The sequence below is a fragment of the Colobus angolensis genome, unplaced genomic scaffold, assembly GCF_000951035.1.
Source record: "Colobus angolensis palliatus isolate OR3802 unplaced genomic scaffold, Cang.pa_1.0 Scaffold425, whole genome shotgun sequence".
NCBI classification, from domain to species: Eukaryota; Metazoa; Chordata; class Mammalia; order Primates; family Cercopithecidae; genus Colobus; species Colobus angolensis.
This window is the reverse complement of record NW_012117655.1, coordinates 5,395-16,095: the sequence shown is the minus strand read 5'-3', so window position 1 is coordinate 16,095 and position 10,701 is coordinate 5,395. Positions and strand designations below refer to the sequence as shown.

The 10,701-nt window shown below is 37.1% G+C and overlaps 1 protein-coding gene across 1 annotated transcript; it reads right to left on the bottom strand.

Annotated features, from left to right (window-relative positions):
- Nucleotides 1–8,563: 8,563 nt before the first annotated feature.
- Nucleotides 8,564–9,608, bottom strand: LOC105522338 (WD repeat-containing protein 35-like; the record flags this gene model as incomplete). The annotated part of the gene is made up of 2 exons (XM_011956832.1): nt 8,564–9,032; nt 9,368–9,608. Coding segments are annotated over 2 exons (392 nt in total), but the record flags the coding sequence as incomplete, so codon positions are not given.
- Between the last annotated feature and the right edge of the window lie 1,093 nt (nt 9,609–10,701).

Genomic DNA, 10,701 nt, shown 5'->3' with positions numbered 1-10,701 from the left:
TTCTAGTGATTTGTGGTTTCTGGGTGAGTTTTTACAGTGCTTGAGGAAATAATACATTACACAAGTCATAAAAGTTCACAGCACTAGCAGGCGAGTGAAAGCATCTTCATCGTATCGCTTCTATGCATGTGTTTTAAACAAACTGTCTTTTTTGATTAGTCATATTTGGAATCAAAAATTTAGACAGCTTATTGCTAGACAGCAAATGTAGACTACAGGCCTTTTTTGTACAGTTGAATGAGGAACGTGGAAGGAGAGATGGCGGGGTGAAAAGCGGCGGCCCGCGCCCGAGGAGCCCTCAGGGAGTTCGGTTCCCGGAAGCTCCCCGCACCGTCGCAGCAGAGGGCTCCTCGCGGGTGGGCTCCCTCCCCGCGTTCTCCGCCGCCCTCATCCTAGGCCTCGCCTAGGCCTTTCTAGAAAGACGAACGTCGGCCCGCTCAGTCCTAGTGCTCGGTTATGACACGCGCCGCCCGTGAGCTCCAGCAGCGAAAACTCGAGCCCAGAGACCCACAACGTCGCCTCCACCCGGGGTCGCTGCGGCCCCAGGTCTCGCGATAGTTACCTCCCGGGACTCTCGCCGCTGGAGGCCGCGCAGGCGTACTGGCGAATGTAAGCGGAGTACAGCGTCTCGGACTCCGCCTACTCGCCCTTGTTGAAATGAGTCTGGGCGAGTGTTAGGGTTGCGCGGCTTTCTTGTCCCTGCTGTCCTTCCGTAGCAGCCAAGGCCTAGTTTTCGGTGTAGAATGGGGGTTGACCTCTGAGCGGCTAAAGGTGGCACCACAAAGCCACTTCCGCACCCTGGACTCTTACCTTGACAGCCAATCTTGGCGCTAGCTTTGTGACTTCTGGGGACCCGTCGTCTCGCGAGATAACTGTTCCGCTGCTGGGAGGGCGTTTGCAGTGGGCCCTGTGAAGTACGTTGTAACCGCGCTTGGACCCGCCTTCTTCGTTTCTTAGAAGAGGCGCAGATGCGTGGTCGCAAACTGATTTCCAAGTCCGTTGTCTGATGCTGCGAGACACTATCCGTTTGTTACAGTGGATTCCGGCCGATGACGCTGTAGGTGGAAGAAGCCAGGGTTCTGTTTCTTAATGGCGAATTAGCCTGCGGGCTTCCTGTCGCTCCCTTGCCTTTCAGCGTCCCTACTTAGCAAAACTCCGCGTTTAGAGTGTTCTCAGTAGGCTTTGTCTACCCTGAAACGCTGTGGGTCGACATTCCACCAGGTCTGTTCCGCGGTCCAAACTTCTTTACCTTTTTTGATTCTCTAGAACTGTGTTACGATTAGTAGTATATTGTGTCGAGAGTCTAGAATCTTTGATGTTAGTTATATTCCCTGTTTATGGCAAAGGGAAATCCAAAAAGTAATTTATTACTTACATTACGTTTAATTCAAATTAAAATTATGTAAGAACAGTTGCCACCCACGCTACCCTACATGCCTGCTGTGTATCTTTTCGGGGTCTGTCAATTCTGTTTTGCTTCCCAAAGTACTTGCGCCCTTTCCGTCAGAAAAAGTAAAGATGAAAAATACATTTGAAGCATGATACTTGCATGCAGAAGTCTTAACAGGACATAAATTGTGTGCTTTTTGGCTGCTTTCATTAGATTTTTAATTTTTACCATTTACCACCACTGAAAAAATACAGATACAGTGGATTAATGTTAAATAAAAAAAAACTGATAGAAATTAAAAGATTGGAAAACTACAAAAAATAAACTGGCATTTCTGGTGTAAGCAAATGGACAGCTCAATAGAACAAAAGCCCAGAAACATGCCCCAAATAGGCTGTATTTTGTAAAAGACATGTAACATATATGGAGAAAAGGACAGATTATTCAAATGAGTGCTATTGGGAGGATTAGTTAACCATTTGGGGTAAAATACATTTAAGCATTTAAGCTCCCAGTTGACATAATATTCATTCCAGGTGATTTAAGAGATTAAATAAGAAAATTTTTTTTAAGAAAATTTTTTTCAGTTCCCATTTATTTTTGCTTCTTGGGGCAGTGTCATCTTTTCAATATGAAAAAAAACACGAAACAGAAATCTGAAGTATAGGATAGAAGAAAACCAAGTGTGTGTGTGGGGAAGCAACGGCAAAAGGAAGACGAGATGTTGCAAAAAAAAAAAAATGGAGGGGTAGTTCCCCTCTCCTCTGGGGAATGACTCACACACTAATGTGGCAGTATACACTATTCTACATAAAGCCAGAGATGTTAATTCTTTTGGGAGATAAGAAAAGGTGGAGATGGCCGGGCGCTGTGGCTTATGCCTGTAATCGCAGCACTTTGGGAGGCCAAGGCGGGCGGATCACCTGAGGTCGGGAGTTCGAGAACAGCCCGGCCAACATGGCAAAAGCCCGTCTCTACTAAAAATGCAAAAAATTAGCCGGGCGTAGTGGCGGGTGCCTGTAATCACAGCCTACTCCACAGTCTGAGGCACGAGAATCCCTTGAACTTGGGTGGAAGTGGTTGGCAGTGAGCTAATTTTTGTATTTTTTGTAGGGATGAGTTTCCCCATGTTGTCCAAGCTAATCTCCAACTCCTGCGTTCAAGACATCTGCCCACCTCAGCCTCCCGAAGGGCTAGGACTACAGGCATGAGCCCCCGCACCTGAGCAGAAGTTATGCTTTGTTCTGTTCAAGGAACAACAGGGATATTTATGTGTCTAAAAACCAGTGATCTAAGAGGAAAATAGCAGTATATGTAATGAAAATTGGGGGTTTGGGAAGGGGGGTTCTAAATAGGAGTAAGAATCTTAACCTTTTTTGTGCTATGGCACCTTTGCAAATGTGGTGAAACCTATGTCGTTTCAGTGTTTTCAAGTGTTTTAAAACATAGGATTACAAAGGAAAGCAATTATTTAAAAAAACAGTTGGAATATTAACAGATTTATAAAAAAGTAAAACATATTAACATTAAATATCAAGAACAAATGGCAAACACAAAGCTAGCAGAGGAATAAAATAATAAAAAATCAAAACAGAGATAAAACAGAAAAATGGAATCAACAAAACCAAAAGTTGGTTCTTAAAAAGATTAACAAAAATTAATAAAATTTGGGCTAAATTGACTAAGGAAAAAGACTCAGATTACTAAAATCAGAAATGAAAATGGGAACATTACCATCAATTCTACAGAAATAAAGAGGATTATATGAATAATTGTGTGCCAAAAATGGGACAAAGTAGATGAACAAATGCCTAGAAACAAAAAACCTACCAAGATTGTATCATGAAGAAATAGAAAATATGAATAGACCTGTGTATTATTCTGTTCCATGCTGCTAGTAAAGATATACCCAAGACTGGGTTTGTTTTTTTTGTTTTGTTTTGTTTTTTAAAGAAAAAAGAGGTTTAATGGACTCACAGTTCCACGTGGCTGGGGAGGCCTCACAATCATGGCAGAAAGGAAACGGCATGTCTTACATGGCGGCAGACAAGAGAGAATGAAAGAACAGTGAAGGGAGAAATCCCTTATAATACCATCCGATTTTGTGAGACTTATTCACTACCACGAGAACAGTATGGGGGAAACTGCCCCATAATTCAGTTATCTCCCACTGGCTCCCTCCCACAACATGTGGGAATTATGGGAGCTACTGTTCAAGATGAGATTTGGGTGAGGACACAGACAAACCATATTAACCTGTAATTTGTAAGGAGATTCAATCAGTAATCTAAAAATAACCTCTTGACAAAGAAAAGCCCTGGACCTGATGGCTGCACTGATGAATTCTGCTAAATGTTTAAGGAAGAACCAACACGAGTCCTTCTTAAACTCTTCCAAAACATTGAAAAGGAAAGAAAACTCTAAATCACTCTATAAAGCGAATACTGCTCTGACACCAAAGCCAAACACAGACACTAGAAGAAAACTGCAGATCAATATCATTTATGACTTTGATGCAAAAATCCTCAATAAAATACTAGCAAATTGAATTTAGTAGCATATTTAAAGGATTATACACCATGACCAAGTGGAATTTATTCCTGGAAATGCAAAGATAATTCAACACATGAAAATCAATCAATAGCAGTTGAGGAAAAAAAATCAATGTAATACAGCACAGTAACAGAATGGAGGGAAAAAACTTTATCATCACCTCCATTTAGGTAGAGAAAGCATTTGACAAAATTCAAAACCCTTTCATGACAAAAACACTCAAGCAGGGAATAGAAGGGGTCTGCCTCCACATAATAAAAGACGTGTATAAAACACAGTGAACATCATATTCAATAGTGAAAAACTGAAAGCTTATCCTACAAAATCAGGAACAAAGCAAGGAAGCTCACTTTTGTACTCCTATTCAACACAGCACTGGAAGTTCTAGCCAGAGTAATTAAGCGAGAAAATAATTTAAAAATAAGTCATCCACATTGGAAAGGAAGACGTAAAATTATCTCTTCACAAATGATATGCTCTTACATATAGATAACACTAAAGATTCCATTTAAAAATGGTTATAACTAATAAATGAATTCAGCAAGGTAGGAGGATATGAAAGTAGGAGGATATTAAATCAACATGCAAAAATCAACTGCATTTTTATTCACTAACGATGAAGCTATCCCAAAAGGAAATTAAGAAAATTCCAGCCAGGCACGGTGGCTCACACCTGTAATCCCAGCACTTTGGGAGGCCAAGATGGGTGGATCACCTGAGGTCAGAAGTTTGAGACCAGCCTGGCCAACATGGCAAAACCCTGTATCTATGAAAAATACAAAAATTAATCACATGTGGTGGCAGGCACCTGTAATCCCAGTTACTCAAGGGGCTGAGGCAGGAGACTCGCTTGAACCTGGGAGGTGGAGGTTGCAGTGAGCCAAGATTGTGCCTCGCACCACTGCACTCTCGCCTGGGCAACAGAGCAAGACTCCCTCTCAAAAAAAGAAAGAAAAAAGAAAACAATTCCGTCTACAGTAACATCAAAAACAAACAAACAAAAAATATTTAGGAATTAACCAAGAAAGTAAAAGATTTGTACAATTAAAACTATAAAACATTGCTAAAAGAAATTAAAGAAGACATAAATGGAAAGACATCTCATGTTCATGGATTAGAAGACAATATTGTTTAGATGTTAATATTATATAAACCAATCTTCAGATTCTAAGGAATCCTTATCAAAATCCCAATGATGTTTCTGCAGAAATAGAAAATTCCATCCTAAAATTCATATGGAATTACAAGGGCTCTCAAATAGCCAAAACAATTTTGGAAAAAGAACAAAGTTTAAGTACTCACTCCTGATTTCAAAACTTACTACAAAGCTACCTTACCCAAAAGAAGTGTGGTACTGGCATAAAGACCGTTTTTTAAACAAATGGTGCTAGGAAAATTGGATATCCACTGCAAAATAATGAAGTCGACTGTTACAACACATACAAAAATTAAATCAAAATGGATCATGACCTAAATGTAAGAATTAAAATTACGAACTCTTAGGAAAAAACATATGGCAAAAACTTAGCAACACTGAATTTGGCAATGATTTTGTGAATATGACATCAGTGGTGCAGGCAACAAAAGAAAAAAACTAGACAAACTGGGCTTGATGAGAATTTAAAAACTTTTGTGCATAAAAAACACCATCAGAGTAAAAAAGCAACCCACGGAATAAAACAAAATATTTACAAGTCATATATCTGATAAGGGATTAATACCCAGAATATATAAAGAACTTCCAAAAACAACAACAACAAAGCAAAACAACCCAATGTAGAAATGGGCAAAGGATTTGAATAGACTTTTCTCCAAAGAAGATACACATATGGCCAATAAGAACATGAAAAAATGTTCCATGTCACTAATAATTAGGAAAATGCAAATCGAAGGTACAATCAAATACCACTTCTCACCATTCCAGTAGGATGGAAACTATTAAGAAGAAATAAGTGTTGGTGAGGATGTGAAGAAACTGGAATCTTTGTGCACTATTGGTGAGAATGTAAAATGGTGCAATCACATGGTATGACACTTCTTCAAACACTAAGAATAAAATTACTATTTGATTCAGCAATTCCACTTCTAAGTATATACCCAAAATATCTGACAGCATGGTCTTAAAGAGATATTTACATATCCAGGTTCATAGCAGTATTGTTTGCACTAGGTAAAAGGTGGAAGCAATCCAAGTGTCTATCAACAGATGAGTGGATAAGCGAAATGTGGTATACTCATACAATGGAATATTATAGAGTCTTTAAAAGAACGGAAATTCTGCCACATGCTACAACATGGATGAACCTTGAGGACATTACATGAAGTGAATTAAGCCAACCACAAAAAGACTGAATGATTCCATTTTTATGAGGTACCTAGAGTAGTCAAATTCATAAAGACAGAAAGTAGAATGTGGTTGCCAGGGACAGCTTTAAGGGGGATAGGGAGTTATTGTTCAATGAGCATACAGTTTCAGTTTTGCAAGATAAAGAATTCTGGAGATGGATGGATGGATGGTGGTGGTGGTGGTGGTGGTAGTGGTGAAATATGTACAATATGAATGTACTTAATAAATATAGTTAATTCCACTTTAACTGTACACTTAAAACGATTAATATAGGCAAGGTGCAAGAGTTCATGCCTGTAATCCCAGCACTTTGGGAAGCTGAGGTGGGAGGATTACTGTGCTCAGGAGTTTGAGGCTGCAGTGAGCTATGATTGTGCCACTGCACTCCAGCCTGGGCGACAGAGCTAGACCATGTCTTGTAAAATATTAAATTTAAAAACAATTAAAAATGGTTAAGATAGTAAATTTTATGCTATGTGTATTTCATCACATAAAAAATAGGGAAAAATCAAGTGGCGAATGTGTTTTCTATAAGAGATCGTCATAACAATATTGCATTGAAGTCATTATTACTGTATTTCTATTAATTGATTTTGTTGCATCCACTGCAGTTTCTGCTTTATAAATGTGGCTGCTATGAGCATAGATATTAGGTGTTATGTCTACAGATACTCTTACATGTTACATTGTTATTGTGAATAGCAGTTTTTAGCATTATCAAGTATTCTTGCTTGTAGTACTTAACTCACCACATCAACAAATTGAAGAAAAATCTCAACAGATGTAGAAAATTCAGTTAATAAAATTCAACTTCCTAGCAAACTAGGACAAGAAGACATACTTATTAAAACCTACCAACAAAATGTCTACAGAAAATATAATAAGCAATGATTTCTTAAAATATTGAAAAATTTCCTTTGAGATTAAGAATAAGACAAGGATACCCAGTATCATCACTTTAATTATTCAGCATTGTTTTGGGTATCCTAGCCAATGCAATAAGATGATAAAAAAAAACAGATATGACAATTGAGAAGTACTTTTTTAAAAAAAGCAGTCATTAAGCACGGTTATATGGTTGTATATGTAGAAAAGAAGTGCAAAGGACTGAGAGTGACAAAACATTTTTGAAGAAGAAAAACAAAGTAGGACTTGTACCAGATAGCAGGACCTATTTTAAAAACTATAATAACTGAGACATTCTGCTTTGGGCCAAAGAAAGACAAACAGATCAATGGAACAGAAAAAGAAACCAGAAATCGGTACCTGCATATATGGACTTGCTTTTTTGTTTTTGTTTTTGTTTTTTTTTTCATATAATTGCACATCAGTGTGGAAAGGGTGGACTTCAATCAGCTGGAGGTATAATTTAATTTTTTTTAACTTTAGAGAAATATCTTAGGAGCTGATAGCTCTCATTATAAAGACATAATACAGAGCCCACTATCTATCCTAAGCTCATCTAGGCTCTAAATCTCTTCTCATAGCTCACTATTCCCAATCTGCAACATGCTGAACTTGCCTGGGTCTCTACAAGACAAAAACATCAGATTGAGAAAGTGTATTGTAGCTGCAATAACAAAGTTTTGTATCTCTATGTATTGCCTCTACTAAAGGTAAGCCAAACCTCAATAAAATAATCTTGATGAAATAGTGCAAAGTTCTGTCTTTAGCCACAAAATGGGAATTCATGAGAAATAAACAGAGAACATTATTAGCTATATACAAGACATAAGAAATGGTCCATTAGAGATCACAACTGTTTATCTTCTAAATTAATAATCCATGAAAACAGATGCATATCAAGAAAGAATCACTCCCTCAACAATACTTGTGTAAATGAAGGGTCCAGCTTAGTGACAATGTTTCAATAGAAGCTATAACTACAAAATGGATATTTTTGTTTGTTATTTTCATTATAAATAGAGCCAAGTTTTCTGCACAATCATATGAAAGTGTAAATTCCAAATGCCATCTCTTGAATGAAACTAAAAGGACAGGTTTTAAAATAGAAGAATAGGGCTATTAGAAACAATTTAGATTGCAAAAAAATGTCTTAAAATGCCATCGCCTCACTTCTGAATATATAATAAAGAAGACATTCAACACTTATTTAATTAACTATGGCTACAGAGAAAGCTCATTTCACTATTACAATTGTTTAACTTCCTTGTAACATGGGTTATAAAAATTCTCTAAATTCAACTTTGCCCCACTCCCATGCCTCCCCCACTCCCCACTCCCTTCAACTTTTTTAATGAATTCAGTTACCCTGACACTGTGAGAAAAATATTTATTTGGAATATTCCCATGGTATCATGTAACCAAATACAAGATAGACAAAAGAGAGAGGGAGACAGAAAATATGGTTGATTTTCATACATTTATATGAAAATCAGCCTTATTATTTCACAGTTGTATTGCCTTAAAAAATTATTTTATTAACATGTATTTTGTGCGAAAATTCAACTATAAATAATGAGGCTTATTTTCATACAAAACTCATAGAAATAAACCTTATTACACATACAGCATATAGTCATTTATTGATGTTACCTATATTTTACAGTTATATACAGTTTATCATTCCTTTATCCCACTGGACTATGGCATAAGGGGCAGAAGCTGTAGTGGCTTATTTCCTGAGCAAGGACACCATGCTTGCATACACTGCACATCCAGAACTGATCCTCAGGGATCAGGCTTCCTGTGGCAACGCATGTTGGCAGTTTCCCTTCTCCACTGTAAAACAAGGGGAGAAACAATTCATTATACTTCAAAACTTCTCATTAGTCTAACTTAATTTATTTAATACACTTTAAAAAACCTAAAGAATAAAAATTCCAAGATTAATGTTAAATACTTTCATTTAAAAAAGTTTTTTCAAGAAAAAATCTTTCTTACAATGAAAAAATAAAAAGCATGAATACACTTGTAAGAATAAATAAAATAGGGTATAATGTTAATGTGAATTGCTTCAAAATTTAGCTCTTTACTTCCTACATTAAACATTGTACATGTAGAAATCCAAGTTTCTAATAATGTAGAATGACATCCACTAATTAAAATTAGCCTACCCTTCCATAAGGCTGTCCAATTCAGGTTTTCTGTTATCTTTTGGAGCATGTTTGGTGAATATTTCTAAAGCGAGGTCTTCATACTGCTGTTTCTGTTCTGAACTGAGGGTCTCTAAAGATTCAAGTTTAATGAAAGCTTTTGAACAAGTCCCAAAGGCTCTGCTGGCGCATGCGCAGAGTGCTAGCAGAGAGTAGATCTCCACAGGAGGGATGATGTCTTCATAGTCTTTCAGATGAAGAGCTAAGAAAAACAGGACAATTTGGGTTTTTAAAAATAATTATTATGATATTATGAACATGCATAAGGAAGAATCTAAGTTAAGGTGTTTTCGTTGAACTTGCATGAACAAACTGAAAGCAAACAGTGTTGAGGGATGGGAGCACTAGGAGGAGGAACTAGGCTACATGATATCCAAGGGTCTGTGAAGCTGGCTAACAGCTCATCCTGTGAAAAGATGCTACCAAATGCTACACATGGCTGTGCCAGCTCAGAAATACACACACACACACACACACACAAAATTTTGGTGTCAATTTTTCTTCAATTTATGTTAGAAATTTCTGTGGCACTTCAGAAACAGCAAATGAGTATTATACTATGTTAATCATAAACTGCAAGATAATACCAGGTTTCCTTTTGTTAAAAAAAAAAAGCAAAACAATATAAGCAAAACAGTATAAAATAATATGTTTTTTTCTTTGTGTTTCTCTGGACAGATTATTGCTTTTGTATTACTGATTTTGTCGTTTGTCTCACTGAAACAATAGGATTTTGTGAAAAAGTGAAAATGAGTCTCCAAGTTGTCAGTTCAGACAATTCGAGTTACAGCATCTTATTTGCAATTATACTGGAGATAAAAATCTTTCTTTAAAATGCACTGTAGACTTGGGCCTGTCAGGGATGGGGGACTAGGGGAGGGTTAGCATTAGGAGAAATACCTAATGTAGATGACGGTTGATGGGTGCAGCAAACCACCATGGCACATGTATACCTATGTAACAAACCTGCATGTTCTGCACAGGTACCCCAGAACTTAAAGTATAATAAAAAATGCAGACTTAATATTCGATTTAATATTAAGACAGTATTAGACTTGACATTAGATTCATAACCAATTTGTATCTTTTTCTTCTCTAGACTTTGGAATCTTAAAAATACTTCGTCATAGTATATAAAAAATTTCATAAAATAAGCTTAAAACAATATATTCGTGTGTTTTACAATCAGAATCCTATAAACTGGTTCTGGGGTCAAGTATTTACAACAAAGTTTAGTAGAAGAAATGTATATAAAATGTAATCATTCAGTTATAATAAACCATATCCTCTAATTT